Below are 21,364 nucleotides of genomic sequence, written 5' to 3'. Positions count from 1 at the left end.
AAGATGTGCAGATTAGTTAGATTGGCCCTGGGCAATGCAGGGTTACAGGGAAAAGGTGGGGGTGGGATATTCTTTGGAGGGTCAGTGTGGGCTTGATGGGCAGAATGGCCTGCTTCTACACCCCAGGGGTGCTATGATTCTATGACCCTTCAGGGAGAGATGCTCTGATCACTTAGTTGGAGTGATGGTCACTGCTGATTGTGAGAAAGCTGCGTGTGTCACATATTTTACATTCACTGTTCAGTCCTCAGCATTCTCCATTTCTCAGCATTGGTGTGTGTGTGTGTGTGTCTGTGTTTGAGTGTCACTGTGTGTATGCGTCTGTGTGTGTCTTTGTGAGTGAGCGTGTGTGTGTTTGTGGCTTTGTGTTTGTGAGTGTGTGTGTGTTTGTGTCTTTGTGTGTGTGCGTGTCCGTGTGTGTTTGTGTCTTTGTGTGTGTGCGTGTCCGTGTGTGTTTGTGTCTTTGTGTGTGTGCGTGTCCGTGTGTGAGTGCACATGTGTGTGCGTGTCCGTGTGTGTTTGTGTCTTTGTGTGTGTGCGTGTCCGTGTGTGTTTGTGTCTTTGTGTGTGTGCGTGTCCGTGTGTGTTTGTGTCTTTGTGTGTGTGCGTGTCCGTGTGTGAGTGCACATGTGTGTGCGTGTCCGTGTGTGTTTGTGTCTTTGTGTGTGTGCGTGTCCGTGTGTGTTTGTGTCTTTGTGTGTGTGCGTGTCCGTGTGTGAGTGCACATGTGTGTGCGTGTCCGTGTGTGTTTGTGTCTTTGTGTGTGTGCGTGTCCGTGTGTGTTTGTGTCTTTGTGTGTGTGCGTGTCCGTGTGTGAGTGCACATGTGTGTGCGTGTCCGTGTGTGTTTGTGTCTTTGTGTGTGTGCGTGTCCGTGTGTGTTTGTGTCTTTGTGTGTGTGCGTGTCCGTGTGTGTTTGTGTCTTTGTGTGTGTGCGTGTCCGTGTGCGAGTGCACATGTATGTGCATGATGCAAACATTGCTGTATGTTCTCCTCGTAAACCTCTGCAATGCACCAAGATGTTCTTAAAGGTGAAAAACAAGTCTGCAAAAAGAAGGCTGAATCTTTCCTGTGCAGGATCGTGACGTGTATCTTTCTTTCCCATGGGACAACAGTGACTAAATGTCAAAAGTACTTCATTGTCTGTAAAGCAGTTGGTGATGACTAGGTCGATGTAAATACAAGTCCTTCATTTTTTGCTAGACTCTGTATTAGACGAGGTGTGTATTTCCTGTCTGTCAGATCAGAGACATTCTTACTCCAAATAACAGGCAAGGGCCGTTTATTCACTTATGGTGAATGGGTGTCATAACTGGGCCAACATTTATTGCCCATCCCTAGTTGCCCTTTGAGAAGATGGTGGTGAGCTGCCTTCTTGAACCCTTGCAGTTCAACTGCAATGCCATAAGGGAGGGAATTCCAGGATTCTGAACCTGTGACAGTGAAGAAATGGTGGTATATTTCCAAGTCAGGATAGTGAGTGGGTTGGAGGGGAACTTGCTGGTACTGGTGTTCCCAGGTATCTGCTGCTCTTGACTTTCTAGATGGAAATGGCTGTGGGTTTGGAAGGTGCTGTCTGAAGGTCATTTGTGAATTTCTCGTAGATGGCACACACTGCTGCTACTGAGTGTCTGTTGTCGGGGTGTGCATGTTTTGGCTGCTCTGTACTGGATGGTGTCAAGCTTCTTGTGTTTTGCTAGAGCTGCACCCATTCAGGCAACTGAGGAATATTCCATTACATTGCTGATTTGTGCTTCATGAGAGTCAGGAAGTGAGTTGCTTGCTGATCTGGTCTTGTAGCTATTGTATTTATATGGCTGGTCCAATTGTGTTTCTGGTCAATGGTAACCCCCAGGATGTTGATAGTGGAGGATTCAATAACGGCAACACCGTTGAATGTCAAGGGCAAATCTTATAGGAAATGGTCATTGCCTGGCTTTTGTGTGGCATAAATGTAACTTGCCATTTGACAGCCCAAGCCTGGATATTGTCCAGATCTTGTTACATTTGAAAATGGACTGTTTCGGTATCTGAGGAGTCATAAATGGTGCTGAACATTGTGCAATTATCTGTGAACATCCCCACTTCTGACCTTATGATGGAGGGAAAGTCATTGTTGAAGCACCTGAAGATGGTTGGGTCGAGGACACTGCCCTGAGGAACTCCCCCAGAGATGTCCAGGAGCTGAGATGACTTATCACCAACAACCATGACCATCTTCCTTTGTGTCAGGTATGACTCCAACCAGCAGAGAGTTTGCCCCCGATACCCTTGATTTCAGTTTTCCAGGGCTCCTTGATGCCACACTCAGTCAAATGTAGCCTTGATAACCAGGGCTGTCACTCTCCCCTCCCCTCTGGAATTCAGTTCTTTTGTCCAGGTTTGAACCAAGGCTGTAATGAGGTCAGGAGCTGAATGGCCCTGGCAGAACCCAAACTGGGTGACACTGAGCAGGTTGTTGCTGAGCAAGTGCTGCTTGATAGCAATGTTAATGACACCGTCCATCACTTTACTGATGATCAAGAGTTGACTATCGCGGTGGTAATTGGCCAGGTTGGATTTGGTCTGCTTTTTATGTGCAGAACATACCTGGGCAATTTTCTACATTGTCAAGTGGGTGCCAGTTTAGTAACTGTACTGGAAGAGCTTGGCTAGGGGAATGGCAACCCTTCACTACTATTGCCGGAATGTTGGCAGGGCCTATAGCTCACTAATGTCCCTTAGAGAAGGAAACCTGCCATCCTCACCTGGTGTGGCCTACATGTGACTCCAGACCCCACAGCAGTGTGGTTGACTCTCAATTGCCCTTTGAAATGTCCTAGGTAAACTATTCAGCTGTATCAATAACTATTAAGTCTTAACAAAGAAATGAAATTGTATGGAGAACCTGGTATCGATCTGGGCACCAGAAAATCAATAGCGTAAACAGCTCTGTCAACCCTGCAAAAGCTACTAACATCCAGGGGCTGTTGCCAAAATTAGGAGAGACTAGTTAAGCAACATCCTGACATATCAGACTCACGCAGACAATGTTCCAGACACCACCATCACTATCTCTGGATATGTCCTGTCTCACCAATAGGACAGACCCAGTAAAGGTGGTGGCACAGTGGGATACATTCAGGATGGAGTTGCCCTGGGATTCCTCAACATTGACTCTGAACCCCTTGAAGTCTTGTGGCTTCGGGTTAAACCTGGACAAGGAAACCTCCTGCTGATCATCACGTACTGTCCTCCCTTGCCTGATGAATCAGTACTCCTCCATGCTGGACAACACTTGGAGGAAGCACTGAGGATGGCAAAGGCATGAAATGTACTCGGGGTGGGGGATTCAATGTCCACCATCGAGAGTGGCTCAGCAGCAGGAACACTGACCGAGCTGGTCGGGTCCTAAAGGACATAACTACCAGACTGAGTCTGCAGCAGGTTGTGAAGGAACCAACAAGAGGGAAAAACATATTTGATCTCATCCTTACCAATCTGCCAGCTGCAGATGCAACTGTCCATGACTGTATCGGTAAGAGTGACCACCGCACAGTCCTTGTGGAGATGAAGTCCTGCCTTCACATTGAGTGTTGTGTGACCCAATCACTGTGCTAAATGGGGCAGACTTCAAATAGATCTAGCAACACGAAACTGGGCATCTATGAGGCGCTGTGGGCTATCAACAGCAGCAGAAATGTACTCCAGCACAATCTGTAACCTCATGGCCCAGCATCCCCCTCCTTTCTGTATCAAAATATGTCTGTAAAATATGTATGCAAGAATCTTTTGGTGTAATATTGAACGTGTTCTTACAAAGGGAGATTCTTATCTTCTTTAAATCAATATTTTACAACATACAAGAATGCAATTGCTGCTGTGGTGAATGGCTTACTTAAGCTCATGGTTTTTATAACAAATGGCTTTTGACATTTTAGCTGATAGCTGCTTTACTTATTCATCAACTAGCAATGCACTATCCTATTGTTAGATATCAAATTCCCAAGGCATCACAGGTATTGAAGGATTGTAAGATGAAAAGGAGAAAAGAACTCTGAAGTGGGACATAGGGAGCTGGCTTTGAGTTGCTGCTGGGACATTGAGAATACCGCTCAGTTTCCTGATTGTATTCCCACCTCGAGGCTGATGTGAGAGTAAGATGTGATAGCTGACAATCCTCAACACTCGTGATGTGTTAGTTCCCATAACAAACAACTGAGATGTGGATCACACAGTATTGAAGAATTCCATGAATGTTTATAACAGCTCTGGTATAGGTCGTTCTGCTAAAACATGTGTTTCGTCCTCGCGAATTGGCCATAACGTGATTGACGAATTGTGGAAGTTTGGATAATGCAACCTTTGTACTGAACGGGTATAGCGATTTTCTGTTAGCGATTTTCTACAGCATTATAGCAGAATGACCTGAATTGTGCTCAGTGTGAGAAATAGAGCTGTACTATCGCACATTTCTGTCTGAGTGCAATGCTGCAAGAGAGCAGAGCTCTGGTACCTTTGTACCATTAGGTCACAGATCATGATCATGTCCCGTAAAGATATATCGCACATCTACTGTGAGACTTAACACAACACGGCCATTTTACTAGAGGTAGGATGGGGGTTGGCATGGTAACCTGCCTGCATCTGACTAGTAGCCAATTTAACAACAGCTGCATGAAGCCAATTGCAAGATGGTGATTGGGAATTTCCAGTCCGCTTTGAGGTTCCAGCAAACAGTTGCAGCTGAGGGTCAGTTTAGTGGGTGAGTGAGCAGGAGGCCTGGGGCTCCAGCTGAAGGTCAGTTTAATGGGTGAGTGAGCAGGAGGCCTGGGACTCCAGCTGAGGGTCAGTTTAAAGGGTGAGTGACCAGGAGGCCTGGGACTCCAGCTGAGGGTCAGTTTAAAGGGTGAGTGACCAGGAGGCGTGCGGCCCAGATGGACTGAGAAGCCTCTGGGTGCTAGAGAAGGAAGCAGCAGCCATGAGTCTCCCTGAAGATGGGCAGCCCACCATAGAGAAAATGTCAAAATTTGAATCCCAGAACAACCAATAAACATACGGATGATATTCATTTGTTCAACATGTGCTTCAAAATGGATCTTCAAAAAGTTATAAGAGTATAACTTTTTAAAAAAATCTTCTGGAATTCAGAAAACTATTGGATTTAAAAATTTGATCACCTCCATTTTGATGTGTTTGCTGTCTGGAAGGCCATTGAATAGTCCACCAGCATCAAGAGCTTATCCATGACCTTAATTAATGAACCACAGGACCCACACATTGCTAAAATGAGTCTAGAAGTTAATGCTTTGCACCTTGCACTTCTCAGAACAAGTTCTCAAGATTCAGACTTGATAAAATGAGACACCATTTTACACAGCATGAGAAGAGGGTGCTGATTGGTCGGGCCATCATTGACACAGAGCTGCAACACAAATAGTTAACTGTCAATCTTAATTTTCAGATGAGGTGGGTAGACCCTGGTTGGGGTGTTGCCAGGGCAATGCAGCAGGGATTGGATGCCTTCACGACCCCTCCTTGATGACAAATGAGTAATGTGTGCGCAGATTCCACCTGCTTCGATAAAACTGGGCCCTGAAATCGTATGTTTGTTTGTGTGTATGTGTGTGTGTGTGTGTGTCAGAATCTGACTGTTTGTTTTCTGTACAGATTGTGTAAATGAGTCACATTCACGTTGTGTTTAATTAGATGTTATGTAAAATATAAATAGATTTTGTCAGAGGGAAATAAAAAAAATCATTTGAAAGAAAAACTGGGCCATAGTACCACTGCAGTTAGACAGTAGCGGGGGTAAAGTTTTTGAAAAAATGTAATCAGGAGAGTGCTTTGCAGCTGGTTTAAAATATGCCCCTTTCTCAAAAGAAAAAAAAGTATAACCAGGAGATTTAGAGTCTCCTCAGTTTAGGGGACTGACTCTGTGCTGGCTGATGCCACAGTCAGTGTGTTACTGCTGGTACTGAGGAGGACAAGTTCTTTGTCTTTCCCATTTAAATAAATCTGGGCCCTCTGTATCTATATATGTAGTTTCAAGAATTTGCAAAGGGGAGTGACATTCCCATGCAATACAGACTTCTATCCCCCACAGTGAAGATTCAGAAACCCAAAGGGAAAATCCAGTTCCTGAAATCAGACAGAAAATGCTAGAAATGAGGCAATGGCCTAGTGTATTATCACTGGACTGTTAATCCAGCCATCCAGATAATGTGCTGGGTACAGGAGTTCGAATCCCGCCATGGTGGAATTTGAATTCACAGATTATCTATGAATGGCTCAGTGGTTAGCATTGCTGCCTCACAGTGCCAGGCACCCAGGTTTGATTCCAACCTCGGGTGACTGCCTGTGTGGAGTTTGCATGTTCTCCCTGTGTCTGAGTGGGTTTCCTCCCACAGTCCAAAGATGTGTAGGTTAAGTCAATTAGCCATGCTAAATTGCCCATAGTTTTAGATACATTCGTCAGGGGTAATTATAGGGTAGGGGAGTATGTCTGGGTGGGTTAGTCTTCAAAGGGTCAGTGTGGACTTCTTGGGCCAAATGGCCTGTTTCCATGCTGTAGGGAATCTAATCTTTAAAAAAAATCATTCAGGTTCTTATGTCAATATGTGAAGGAAGAGGATGGAATTTGGAAATGGGTCCTTCTTCCAACTTGGCACTGTCAAGATATGAAAAAACACCTCCCTGGGACTGACAGACATTCTAGAGGGAAGGGTAAAAGCCTGGAGTAGGAGGAGAGAGTGGGAGGTTTCAGGCAAATCAGTCAGGACACTTCTCGATAACTGGGACTCCAGCACAAGTGGTTGGCTAAGCATATGTTTAGGTTAGATCGTTTGTTGTTGATGCCTTTCCTGACGATTCTCCAGAAAGGCATTGTCATTTGTTGCGTGTGACTAGTTGTCCTGAGAATGTGGTGGAAATCTATCACCCTGAACCTTTTCTTCCCCATTCATGGGACATTGGTGTCGTATTCATTGCTCATCCCTAGTTGCCCCTTGAGAGGATGGGGTTGAGTTACCTTCTTGAATTTCTGCAGTCCGTGAACTGTGGGTTAACCTACAGTTGCCCTTAGTGAGGGAATTTCAGGATTTTAACCCAGCAACATTGAAGGAATGTTGATATATTTCCAAGAATGCTGAATGACTTGGAGGGGAATTTGCAGGTGATGGGGTTCCAATGTGTCTGTTGCATGTGGCACTATAACTGTGCTAAATGGGACACACTTGGAATAGATCTGGCAACTTAAGACCTTCCCTCCATCAGAAGGTTCACCACTGATTGCACAATGTCCGTGTGCGACTCCTCAAAGCAGTCCCTATTCAAATGTACAAACGATCTGAACAATATCCAGGCTTAGGCTGACAAGTGGCAAGTAACATTTAGAACATAGAATCCCTACAGTATGGAAACAGGCCCTTCAGCCCAACTAGTCCACACCGAGCCTCTAAACCACCCAGATCCCTACTTTATTATCCTAAATTTACCCCCAACTAATGCACCGAACCTATACATCCCTGAACACTATGGGCAATTTAGCATAGCCAACTCACCTGAATTGAAACATCTTTGGATTGTGGGAGGAAACCCATGCAGACACGGGGAGAATGTACAAACTCCACACAGACAGTTGCCAGAGGTTGGAATTGAACCCAGTTCCCTGGTGCTGTGAGGGAGTAGTGCTAACCACTGAGCCACCATGCCGCCCCATCGTTACCTGGCATTTGCATCACACAAATGCCAGGTAATGACCATCTCCAATCAGAAATACTCCAACCATCTCTCTTTGATATTAAATGGTGTTACCATTACTGAATACCCCACTATCGATATCCTGGAGGGTTACCATTGACATGAAACTCAACTGGATTCGCCACATAAATACAGTGGTTATTAGAGCAGATTAGAGACTAGGAATCCTACTGCAAGTAACTTACTATCTGATTCCTCAAACCCTGACTACTTCCTGCAAGGCACAATCAGCAGTGTGTTGGAATACTCCCTACTTGCCTGGATGGGTGCAGCTCCAACAACACTCAAGAAGCTCGACACCATCCAGGACAAAGCTGGTTGTCACCATATCCACATTGAGTGACTCCACCACTGATGCTCAGTAGCAACGGTGTATACTATCTACAAGATGCACTTAGCAATTCACTGAAGGTCCTTCGATAGCACCTTCCAAACCCATGACAACTTTCTAGAAGAACAAGGGCAGCAGATACTTGGACAACACCACCATCTGCAAATTCCCCTCCAAGCCACTCACCATCCTGGCATGCAAATATATTACTGTTCCTTCACTGTTGCTGGGTCAAAAATCATGAACCTCCCTCCCCAGTACTATTGTGGATGTACCGACACCAAGTGGATTGCGGAGTTTCAAAAGGCGGGCCATCACCACCACCTCATGGGCAACTAGGGATGTGTAAGAAATGCTGGTCCAGCTAATGGTGCCCACATCCCTTGAATGGTGGAGTTGTGGATAGTGTAGAAGTTTGTCAAAGATTACATTAGAATATAGATCAGTTGCAGATATGGGTGGAGAAATGGCAGATGGAGTTTAATCTGGGCAAGTGTGAGGTGCTGCACCTTGGAGATCAAATGTTAAGGAAAAGTATACAGTAAATGGCAGGAGCCTGAACAGCATCAACATACAGAGGGATCTTGAAAGTCCTAGTCCATAATTCCCTGAAAGTGGCCACACAAGTAGGTAGGATTGTAAAGGAGGCACATGGCATGCTTGCCTTTATTAGTCAGGGCTTTGAGTACAAGAGGCAAGATATCATGCTGCAGCTTTATAAGACTTTGTTCGGCCACACGTAGAGTGTTGTGTTCAATTCTGGCCATCTTACAGGGAGGAGGGAGGCTTTAGAAAGGGTGCAGAGGAGGTTTACCAGGATGCTGCCTGGATTAGAGGGTATGAGCTATAAGGAGAGGCTAGAAAAACTTGAGTTGTTTTCTCTGCAGGCTTTGAGGAGACTTGATACAAGTCCATAAAATTATAAGATGAATAGACAGGATTGACAGTCAGAAACTTTTTTTTCCCCAGAGTTGAAATATCTAATACTAGGGGGCATGCATTTAAGATGAGTGGGGGAAAGTTCAAAGGAGATGTGAGGGACAAGTTTTTTACACAGTGTGGTGAGAGTCTGGAACATGGTATCAGGGTGATGGAAGAGGCAGATACGATAGGGACGTTTAAGGGACTTTTAGATAAGCACTTAGATAAGGAAGCAGTGGAGGGAAACGGGCCAAGGGCAGGCAGAAGGGATTAGTTTCATTTGGCTTCATGTTCAGCACAACGTGGTGGGCCGAAGGGCCTGTTCCTGTGCTGTACTGTTCTATGTTCTATGAATGAATAAAAATAAAGGTACACACCGTGTGTGCTTGTTGAAGACATTTGCCCTCGGGAATTATTTTGGATGAAGTCAGCAGGGTAAGAGTGTATCTTCGGCAGTGAACCGAGGGTGGGCTGCAGAGTGGAAACAGATTGCATCCCAACAACCCCAACCGCACAGGTGTCAGCACATCAGAGGACAGGTGCTATGGATTCTTCTGTCCAGTAAATTGCATCTTTTCTTCCTTTTGTTTTGTTGTTGCAAACTGCGAATGATAATCATAATTAGGAAAAAAAAACATCAATAAAGCTGGAACACAGAGACTACAGAGAAGATCTTATTTGAAGATCTCTTGTTAATTTATCAGGCCTACAGCAAAGAAACTTTATCTCCATCCTGCCTGCCTGAAAAAACATGAGGAACTGCTTTCATCCCAGAATATTAATTATCATCCTTTATCTTTGCTGCATTTTAATTATATCCTCGTCCCCATTCTTTGTTGCACTCAGACTCCAAGCAATTCCTTTCTACACCTGTCATCCTGGAGTTGTCCACAAGGTGATGCACAAAGCTAGCCTTGAGATGACTCAAAAACAATTGAAGAAGCATTTGCATTTATATAGCATCCTTCACAGCCTCAAGGCGTTGCAATGTACTTTACAGTGAATGAAGCATTTCTTCAAATGTAGTCAGTGTCGCCAAGGTAAACAGGAAAATAAATATGTGTACAGCAAGCTCTCATGAAGAGTAACATAATATTGACCAGATAATCCATGTTTTCTATCCTGATGAATAGATATCAGCCAGGTGACCATGTTGAGATCCCTTCTTTCTTCAGATGGTTACATTCACCTGAATAGGCATATAGGTTTTTTTAATAATTTCCTTGAATAGATCAGCATTACGAATAAATGACTCAGTACCTCCAGGGTGTAAATTACCCGTGGTTCAATATTAATTAACAGAGAAGGTGTATACTTTTCTAATCAGAGTTTTAATCTAATTCACACATTGCAAAACTGATCGCTGGCAAGTCACATTGCAGCCGTATAAAACTCTAGTTCAGCCACGTTTGGAGTATTGTGTACAGTTCTCATCACCACACTATAAGAGGGATGTGGGGGCTTCGGAGGGGGTGCAAAAGAGGTTTATCAGGATATTGGAGTGTATCATCTAGAAGGAGAGGTTGGAAAAACTGGGATTGTTTTTGCTAGAGTGTCAAAGGCTGGCGGGGATGGGGTGGGAGAGGAGCGACCTGTTAGAAGTGCAGAAGGTTGAGAGACATGGATAGGGTGAGTAGTCAGAGACCTTTTCCCAGGGTGGAAATGTCAAACACTGGGGGGCATAGGTTTAAGGTGAGAGGCAGAATTGGTCAAGTGTTGGATTAGAAATACACAAGGTCATGGGGTCAAATTCCATCTGCCCAACCCTCACTGTCTTTGACCACGTTGCTCTGGGTCTCGAGCCATGTGCAACCAAGAACGGGTAAGGCTGGTAGATTTCCCTCTGTAAAGTGGACCAGACAGTTTCAGGGTCACCATCACTGACATTAGTTTTAGATTTTTATGATCATAATTCTACACACCAATTTGGAATTTGACCCCATGACCTTGTGTATTTCTAATCCAACACTTGACCAATTTACGCCCGTACCTCTATGAAATGGAGTGTAAATGAACATGTAGCAATGGCACCACCAACTCAGTGTTATTGCTAGCTCCTTAGTCATATTAGTCTTCTTTCCTTTCCTAAGGTCTCGACAAAACTGAGTGACAATCATCGATACTGCAACATTAAGGTAAGAGAAAGCTTCTAACATGTGCATTTATGTACTGCTTTATCAAAAATTCTGAAACAGAAAATTATTGCATAGCTGATAAATTATTTCACATATAAATTCCTGCATATGCAATAAATTACTACACATACAATAAGTTCCTGCATATACAATGGATCACTTTCAGGAACTGACATATGTACGGCAGTGTCAACATTTTTAATAGTAAGAGCCAATAAATAACCATGAGTATTTCACCCTGTTTCAGTTTAAAGGTAGAATTTTAACCAAGAGTTCTCCAATTTTCTTTCTATTTTGCCATGGGAACTTTAACATCGAAATGAATCAGTAGAAAAGCTGGATTTGAGATTTGTTTCAGCATTTCACGCCAAGCACGGGATGTCTGACAAAGTAGCACTCCCTCAATACTGCACTGAACTGTCCCATAAATTATATTGTTAAGGCCTGGAGGGATTACTGAGTCCGAGACCCTGTTGTTGAAGCAGGGTTCTGTTAATCATTCCACTTCTATTTGAACTTTAGTTTTAACTGCTGTCTTTTGGATTAACTACTGAACTGAGCTACTCTACCCCATCCTTTCAGGGGAATGGAACAGTTTCCGTAGCCTATTTGAAAGAAGAGCAGCGAAGTTCCTTGTCCTGGACAATATTTATCCTTGAGCCAACATCAGTAAAAACAGATTATCAGGGCATTATCACACTGCTGGAGTGATTACTGAGTCCACTTGCTTCATTCGTAAGAATGTTGAGAGCCATGGAGCATCTAAGAATAATGGGGCACCGATTTCAGACTGAGATGAGGAAGAATTTTCTCTCTCACAGGGTTGAGAGTTGTTGAAACTCTTTGTGACAGACAGCTGTGGGCAAAGAGTCCTTGTGTATATTTAAGGCTGAGGTGGTCAGATTCTTGATCAGTCAGGGAATCAAGGGTTCCAGGGAAAACGTAGGAAAGTGGACATGAGGTATGTTGGATCAGCCGTGATCCTAGTGAATGGTGGAACAGGCTCAAGGGGCCAAACAGCCTATTCCTGTTCCTGTTTCTTATGGACTCATGGTCAAGGACACCAGTGACTTGTTGTTACTCATGTTTGAGTTTGAGCTTTAAGGCAATGATCCTGTTTGTTTAAAGTTGATTTATTCAGTGTACAATATATGAACTTAAGTATTGTCAAGTATCAATAATGTTTCTCTGTGATCAGTAGGCTCAGGTCAGTGTTCATCACTTTAGAGAAAATCGGATGTGGGAACGTTGGGTGAGAAAACATCAAGCAATGGCAACAGGACCCAGAAGCAGCCTCAAAGAAGGAAGGGGTAGGGAGTTAGAGGGGATTATGGAGGACCTCCAGAGTTCACGGCATTAGCCACTGAAGGTGTAGTTATTGATGATGGACTGAACACAATTGATGAGGCCAGAAGAAGAGGAATGCAGAGATTTCAGAGGGTTATTGATTACCAAGATAAGGGAGTGGTGAGGCCATAGAGGTATTCAGAAACAAGGATGAGAATGTTACAGAATTTTGCTCGGACAGGAACCAATGTAGATCCACAAGAACAAGAGGGGATGGATCATGATGTTGGCTCAGTGTCATGAGGAAGGCACCTTTGACAGAAACAACCCCTCAGGCAAGTAAACTGCTCCAGAGAGGAGAGAAATATGAGAAATGCTGACAACTCAACATTTTGCAACTTCACAAAATATCTATGGTACAACTCCTTGAGTAAAACATGTTGCAAAGTTTTGAGATATTCTTGAAATTAGAACTTAGAGATATTACAGACATGAAATTTCACAGATTAATTGGAGTATATCCTATCCCTTTGAAGGCAATATTGCAGTTTCTGTATCTTTTTCCATCTATAGGCACATGCATTAATGAATGGCTTGTGCTTCTCCTTAGTGTTACATCGATGGGCCGTATGGAACACCAACCAGGACAATCTTCACTTCAGAGCACGCAGTGCTCATTGGCGCTGGCATTGGTATCACCCCATTCGCTTCCATTTTGCAAAGCATCATGTACAGGTAAGCTTACATCGCTGGGAACACCACAAGGAGCAAATGTCCCAATCTGTTTCATTTCTGTGTGCATCAAGGTGAAGTCTGTCTCAGGTGGGAAATAGAAACCTTCCACTTCAGAAACCTCCAGATCAGCAAAAGTACAAGAGAATGTTCTTGTCTTTATATTTCCATAGCTTCAGGATGTCCTGTGGTGCTTCAAATTAACACAAGTACTTCTGAGATGGCAGCGAAATCCCACAGAGAGCAGTGTGATAATGCCCTGACCTTGGTTGAGGATAAATGTTCACCAGAACAAGAAACTTTGCTGCTCTTCTTCAAAACATGCCTTGGAAACTCTTATATTCCCCTTAAAGGATGGGGCAGTGCAGCTCAGTTAAGTAGTTAATCCAAAAGTTAAAACTAAAGTTCAAATCGAAGTGGAATGATTGGAATGATTAACAGAACTCTACTTCAACAATATTCTCCACCTTCCAACTGCAAACACTATACCTTCTGACACAAGTGTGTTAGTTTATCATTTCTCATACAAGTTATGCCTTTTTAAAAATAAGAGATCTAGATAAATGTGTAGGAAGGACATATTCCCCTTCACCAAACAATCATTAACCAGGGGAGAAAGTAATTGACAGAAGAATCACAGAATTGTTCGGGTGCAGGAGGTGGCCATTTGGCCCATTGTGATTGCACCAACTCTTCAGTGAGCATCCTAACCTAGTGCCAATCTCCTGCTTTGTTCCCCCACACCCTTGAGGGGAGTTGAGGAGATTGGGATCTGGAACTCACTTCCTGAAAGAGGCAGAAATCCTCATTGTATTAAAAATACACATAAATATGGAAGACTATGCACCAGGAGACTGAAAATGGATTCGTTTGTATTGTTTTCTAATGGGTGTGATTACATCCTCTTTCTATGTTGTAAATTTTCCATGTTCCTTTAAGATGTCATGGAGTGAAAATTTCCAATTTGGTGTTTGGTTGGGGCCAATCGTGGTGTAAATCCATGTCCAGGAAAACTGCCCAAGTACAGAATAATGATCACAGAACACAATCATTCAATTAATGATTGTGGGAATGGACTCAAAATCTTGCCAATAGAACCTCCAATGTCCAAACTCCTTGTCTGCATTTTAGTCACATGGAACTCAACATTTATACTATATTGCTTTCTAAAAGGAAGCAAGGAATACAAAAGCCAGGAGGATATTATTTTCCTTTTATAAAGCACTGGATTGGCCTCAACTAGAAGATTATGTTGAATTATGGGCATTGCATTTCAGAAAGGATCTGAGGGCTTTGGAGCGAGGTCAGGACAATTTAGGGGGTTGGGTTCCAGTAAGGAACGACTTCAATTACAAGATTAGATTACAGAAGAGAAGCTTGAGAGGAGATGTGATCAAGGTGCTCAAAGCGTAGATAGAGAGAATCCGTTCCCATTGGGAGAAGGGTCACGAAGCAGAGGACGCCGATTTCAGGTGAAAGGAGTCGAAGTAACATAAGGAACAATTCAGCAAGTGGTTAGGATCCGAAATGTACCACCTGTAAAGATGGTGGAGGCAGATTCATTTCTGGCTTTCAAAATGGGATTGGATAAACACCTGAAGAGAAAAGAAATATACTAGGCTCTGCATAAAGGGTGGTAGAGTGGGATTAGCTGATTTGCTTCTGTTGAGAATTAGCATTGGTATGATGGGACACGTGGGCTGTTTCTGCACCATGGCAAGGGTCATACAGACCATTTGGTCCAGCTCATCCATGCCAACCAAATTTCCCAAACTATACAGGTCCCAGTTGTCTGCATTTAGCCCATGTCCTTCTAAAACTGTTCTATTTATGCCAAGATTAGAGTGGTGCTGGAAAAGCACAGCAGGTCAGGCAGCATCCGAGGAGCAGGAAAATTGACGTTTCAGGCAGGAGCCCTTCATCAGGAATGCTGCCTGACCTGCTGTGCTTTTCCAGCACCACTCTAATCTTGACTCTAATTTCCAGTATCTGCAGTCCTCACATTCGCCCTGTCCTATTTATGCCCCTGTCTAAATGTTTTGTAAATGTTGTAACCATACCTGCATCTACTGTTTTCTCTGGCAGCTCATTTCCACATACGAGTCACTCTCTGTGTGAAAAAGTTGCCCTCAGGTATCTTTTAAATCTTTCTGTTCTCACCTTAAGGTACGCCCCCTAGTTTTGAACTCCCCGTCCTATGGAAAAGACCTTTGCTATTAACCTCATCTATGGTCTTCGTAATTCTATGAACCTCTATAAGGTCACCTCTCAACATCCTATGCTCCAAAGGAAAAAGTTCCAGTCTATCCAGCCTCCGTTCCCAGCACCATTCTAGTAAACTTTTTCTGAACCCCCTATAATTTGATAATATCCTTCCTATAGCAAGGTGACCAAAACTGTACACAGTACTCCAAAAGCGGCCTCATTAGTGTTCTGTACAACTTCAACAAGATGTCCCAACTCCTATACTCAGTGGTCTGAGCAATGAAGGCAAGTGTGCTAAACCGTCTCAACCATCCTGTCTACCTATGATGCAACTTTCAAAGAACTGTATACCTGAACCCCTTGGTCTGTCTATTCAATAACACTACCCAGGATGGTACCATTAATTGTGTAAATCCTGCCTTTGTTTGTTTTACCAAAATGCAATACCTCACATTTATCCACATTAAACATCATCTGCCACTGCTCAGCCCTTGACCCAATTGATCATTTTCCCATTGTAATCTTAGATAACCTTCTTCACCGTTGACTGTACCAGCAATTTTGGTGTCATCTGCAAACTTGTCCAAATCGTTTGCATAAATGACAAACAACAGTGGACCCAGCACCGATCCCTGTAGAATACCACTGGTCAAGACCTCCAGTCCAAAATAACAACCCTCCACCACCATCACCTGTCTCCTACCATCAAGCCAATTTTGTATCCAATTGGCAAGCTCTCCCTGAATCCCATGCGATCTAACTTTACTAATTAGTCAGTTCTAAGATTCATTAAACCATAAAATTCATCCCATGGAGATTTATTATGGAATGTTCCTTTCCTTAATTGTTATCTTTTTGTAAGTGATCAGATCCTTTTTATGAGGTTATAGATATAACCAGCAGTCATATTTTCACTGTGATAATTTTATGCCGCCTAATTATGACAGGTATCGCATGAGGAAACAGAATTGTCCCAATTGTAGCTACTCCTGGTGTGAAAACGTGAAGGACAATGAAATGAGTTTGAGAAAGGTAAATGGACTCTGAGAGGCCTCTGCTTGGTGTTATTAATTCTCCAGGGTGGTCTGCAGTCTCCAGTAATGAAACATTAATTATACCGCACTCCAGCTGGGGGCAACCCAGGGAGAAAAATCATTGGAGCATTAAAAAATGTGCTTTTTGTTTTCTTTGAACACTTATGTCAATTCGTTGGAAACTTAATTAGAGCTGAAAGACCACGTGATGATACCTCCAGGAATGTATCTAGCTGGAGTTAGTCCCCAGGGCTAAGGTGAGTCATATTGAGTGAGCAGGTGGGGTATCAGAAGGCAGGAGATAGGGGAGGTCCAGATTTTCCCTGTGGGATGGGGAGAGGCACACTCTCCAGGCATCCCTGACCCTTGATGCATTCAATGTCAGCTTTATTGTGCTCAGTCAGCACCCAGTGTGGAGTGATACACCCCAGGGTTAAAATTGTGTTGGAGTCTGAACTAAGTCCCTGGATCCTGACTTTAGAATTTTTTATGAGGCTCTTGTCAGTCTCCAGTGATTAGCTCACAGTCTACGAAGAGTTAGATTAACAGCGAGATAGTAAACAGGAAGGTAATTATTCTTCTTTCTGGTTTAACTCCTCTTTGGTAGGGAGTGAAGGGTAGTTGTTAACATTGGGGGCCACAGCAGTTTCTGATTTACTTATTTAAAGCCTGGACTGTGTTTTCCAAATGATGGAGCCACCTTGTTCAGATTTACAGCTACCAGCTTACTTTAAAGCACCAGATAACCATTGATGAAACCTTTTGGAAAGCAGGAAGCAGGGATAGTGGCACCAGCCTATTGCATACAGTACAGGATTGCTAGAATCATATTGTTGCCTATTCAAGCTGTGTTTGTCTTGGTTTCCGTGAGGCATGAGTCAGCAACATGAAGTCAATTACCCGGTTGACCTCAGTTTCTGGGTGACCTGGGTATCTCGGCTATGGGTCCTCAAGGTTTTAAACTGCACACCTGTGACCATCCTTGGCCATCAATGAGTTTTCATCCCAGCTGGTAGTAATACGAGATAAGTCAATTCCCAGAACAAGAGCTGCCTTGATAGATTATGTGGTTAATCTTTTGCAGTTAATTATCATGGCAATCAGTCTCTGAAACGTATTTGCTGAGGCTGCAGATGTTCCTCAACAACAGGATAAAAGTTTATTCCAGAAATATGAAAGAAAAACAGTTCAAACAAAACTATATGTATATGACATTTGGAAAGGTCTAAATATAAACAAGAAAACAGTGTTTCATCCTGTTCTCCAACACTATCCTTTGACTGATACTCAATTCTGGGGCAATTTTACTCCCATCTCAATTCTAATTGAGTCCTCCTAATTTCTTTTTTCTGCATGGCAGAGACAGTTATATGATCCTTTCCTAAACCCACCATTCACAACGCTGATGGTTGTAACATAGAACATAGAACAATACAGCGCAGAACAGGCCCTTCGGCCCTCGATGTTGCGCCGACCTGTGAACTATTCTCAGCTCATCTCCCTACACTATCCCATCATCATGCATGTGCTTATCTAAGGATTGTTTAAATCTCTCTAATGTGGCTGAGTTAACTACATTAGCAGGTAGGGCATTCCACCCCCTTACCACTCTCTGCGTAAAGAACCTGCCTCTGACATCTGTCTTAAATCTATCACCCTTCAATTTGTAGTTATGCCCCCTCATACAAGCTGACATCATCATCCGAGGAAAAAGACTTTCATTGTCGACCCTACCTAATCCGCTGATCATCTTGTATGTCGCTATCAAATCCCCTCTTAGCCTTCTTCTTTCCAATGAGAACAGACCCAAGTCTCTCGTCTTTCCTCATAAGACCTTCCCTCTAGACCAGGGAATATCCTGGTAAATCTCCTCTCCACATTTTCCAATGCTTCACATCCTTCCCAAAATATGGCGACCAGAACTGTACACAATATTCCAAGTCTGGCCACATCAGCATTTTGTATAGTTACAGCATGATATTGCAGCTCCGAAACTCAATCCCTCTATGAATGAAACCTAACACACCGTATGCCTTCTTAACAGCACTATCCACCTGGGTGACAACTTTCAGGGATCTATGTAAATGGACTCCAAGATCCCTCTGCACATCCACACTACCAAGAATCTTTACATTGACCCAGTACTCTGCCTTCCTGTTAGTCTTCCCAAAGTGCATCACCTCACATTTAGTTCCATTGAACTCCATTTGCCACCTCTCAGCCCAACTCTGCAGTTTATCCAAATCCCCCTGCAACCTGCAGCATTCTTCCAAACTGACCACTACTTCACCGAGTTTAGTATCATCTGCAAATTTATTAATCCATCCAGCTATGCATGCGTCTAAGTCATTTATAAAAGCAACCCGAAGACTTTCCTTCTAACTCTCCCGACTTAGTAGCTCCACAAACAAAAATAATAACTAGTTCCCCTGAACTAAAAGCTTGATTCTCCCACAAGTTCCCCCTTCTGAACTGAATTCCTGATCCTTTTGAACTGAACTCAAAAATGAAATCTAATGGCTTTATGGTCTGTTGGAAAGTCAGCTGACTCAGTCTATTAACACTGCAGGGGTCCTGCCAGGCAACTGACTGGAGTCTCAAGCTTTCTTGGAATTGATGCACTTAGGTTAGTATTCCAAATCATTTTCCTACCTGTGTAAAATAAACTCCTTCACAGAACTGACCTGCATCTATCTACCTCTATCTTAAAATCCAAACTCCAAATACACCTTTCATCACAACTGTGACAGCTATATGTGTTACAGAGCTAACCAGTATCATTCGAGGACATTTTACCTCTCGGGCAGCAACTAATTAAATAATTAATGTTGCAAAATATGAATTCACATTGACATTTTATGATAATCAACTGGTTTACATGGATTATAGTAGACAACAGAAAATGGTTACAAGATGGTAAATTGTGTAAAGACTTTAGGTGGTATCAGAAACCATGAAATAAATGCTTATAAATACTTCCTTAAAATTAAAAGGTCAGTTTCTCCCTAACTTCCTTTAATCAAATCCCTACCATTCCCTGTAACCCTGCACTTCATAGACCATAGAACAGTATAGCACAGTACAGGCCCTTCAGCCCTCCATGGTGTGCCGGTCTTTTATCCTACTGTAACATCAAACTAACCTACATACCCCACATTTTACTTCCATCTATATTCCTATCCAAAAGTCGTTTAAGTGTCCATAATGTCTCTGACTCTACTACCACTGCTGGCAGTGAATTCCACACACCCACTACTCTGTGTAAAGAACTGACCTCGGAAATCTCCCCTCTGCCTTCCTCCAGTCACCTTAAAATTATCCCCCCTCTTGATAGCCATTTCTGCCCTGGGAAAAACTTTCTGGCTATCCACTCTGTCTATGCCTCTCAACATCATATACACTTATATCAAGTCACCGCTCATCCTTCTTAACTCCAATCAGAAAAGCCCTAGCTCTCTCAACCTTTCTTCTTAAGATATGCCCTCAGTCCAGGCAGCATCCTGGTAAATATCCTCTGCGCCCTCTCTAAAGCTTCCACAATTTTCCTATAATGAGGTGTTCAGAACGAAACACAATATTCCAAGTGTGGTTTAATCAACACTTTATAGAGCTGCAGCACGACCTCTTAAACTCAATCCCCCTGCTAATGAAAGCCAACACACCATAAGCCTTCTTAACAACCCTACCAACCTGGGTGGCAACTCTGAGGGATCTATGGACATGGACTCCAAGATCCCTCTCTACCTCCACACTGCCAAGAATCCTGCCTTTAACCCTGTATTCTGCATTCAAATTCAACCTTCCAAAGTGAATGATTTCATTCTTTTCCAGGTTGAACTCTATCTGCCATTTATCAGACCAGTTCAGCATCCTGTCATTAAAAAGAGAAAATGCTGGAAAATCTCAGCAGGTCTGGCAGCATCTGTAAGGAGAGAAAAGAGTTTTGAGTCTAACTGACCCTTTGTCAAAGCTAAAAAAAGGGAGAAATAGGGAGGTATTTATACTAGGTCTGAGAGAAGGTGAGTCATGGCTCCAGAAGCAAAGGTAGCAATAAAGAGGTGATAATGATATAGAGATTAAAGGGAGATTAGGAGCTGTGAATGACCAAGGCTGAAGCCATTGCTATGTGACAAAATATGTGGGGGGATGGGTGAAGCAGAGGCAAAATGGAAAACAGGGAAGAAGGGTAGCAAAGGGGGTAGAGGAGAGGAAAAAGGTGATGAGAGAGTGGGGAGTGAGAGAAAGAAAGACAATCAAGAAATAAGAGGTACAGAACAGTGAAAAAAAATTAACAAAACATCAATTGCTGTATCTTCATCAATGTCTTTTGTCACATCCTCAAAGAATTCAGTAAGGCTATGATCTGCCCCTCACAAAGTCATGCTGACTATTTCTATTCAGACTGTCTGTTAGAATTCTCTCCAATAATTTGCCCACCACTGATATAAGACTGACTGGTCTGTATTTTCCCTGGGTTATCCTTATTTCCTTTCTTGAACAAGGGAATAACATTTGCCACCCCCAGTTCTGGTGGTACTACAGTGGACAAAGATCATCGCCAAAAACGTAGCAATATTTTCCCTCCCTTCCCGTAGTAACTGTAGGTATATCCTGTCTGGCCCAGGGGACTTATCTATCCTCATGTTTTTCAAAATTTTCAGCACATTCTCCTTCTTAACATCAACCTGTTTGAGTGTATCAGCCTGTTTCATGCTGTCCTCCCAAACGACAAGGTCCCTCTCACTAGTGAATACTGAAGCAAAGTATTCATTAAGGACCTCTCCTACCTCCTCTGACTCCAAGCACAAGTTCCTTCCACTATCCCTGATCGGCCCTACTCTCACTCAGGCCATCCTCTTGTTCCTTACATAAGTGTAGATGCCTTGGGCTTTTCCTTAATCCTACCCGCTAATGCTTTTTTATGTCCCTTTCTAGCTCTCCTAAGTCCATTTTCATGTTCATTCCTGGCTACCTTGTAAC

General features: G+C 43.2%; 1 protein-coding gene across 4 annotated transcripts in view; it reads left to right on the top strand.

Annotated features, from left to right (window-relative positions):
• nox5 (NADPH oxidase, EF-hand calcium binding domain 5) overlaps window positions 1–21,364 on the top strand; it is a 92,611-nt gene that overhangs the window by 48,143 nt on the left and 23,104 nt on the right. For 3 of the 4 annotated variants that reach the window (XM_072565250.1, XM_072565249.1, XM_072565248.1), the window contains exons 14-16: window positions 11,082–11,126; window positions 13,024–13,148; window positions 16,298–16,382. In XM_072565250.1, coding sequence (XP_072421351.1) covers window positions 11,082–11,126; window positions 13,024–13,148; window positions 16,298–16,382 — 255 coding nt within the window. The remainder of the gene's footprint in view (window positions 1–11,081; window positions 11,127–13,023; window positions 13,149–16,297; window positions 16,383–21,364) is intronic. The other variant, XM_072565252.1, reaches the window with a different exon arrangement.

The sequence above is a fragment of the Chiloscyllium punctatum genome, chromosome 48 (genome assembly GCF_047496795.1).
Source record: "Chiloscyllium punctatum isolate Juve2018m chromosome 48, sChiPun1.3, whole genome shotgun sequence".
NCBI lineage: Eukaryota > Metazoa > Chordata > Chondrichthyes > Orectolobiformes > Hemiscylliidae > Chiloscyllium > Chiloscyllium punctatum.
The sequence above is the reverse complement of the archived record's forward strand: the minus strand, read 5'-3'. Positions and strand labels throughout refer to the sequence as shown.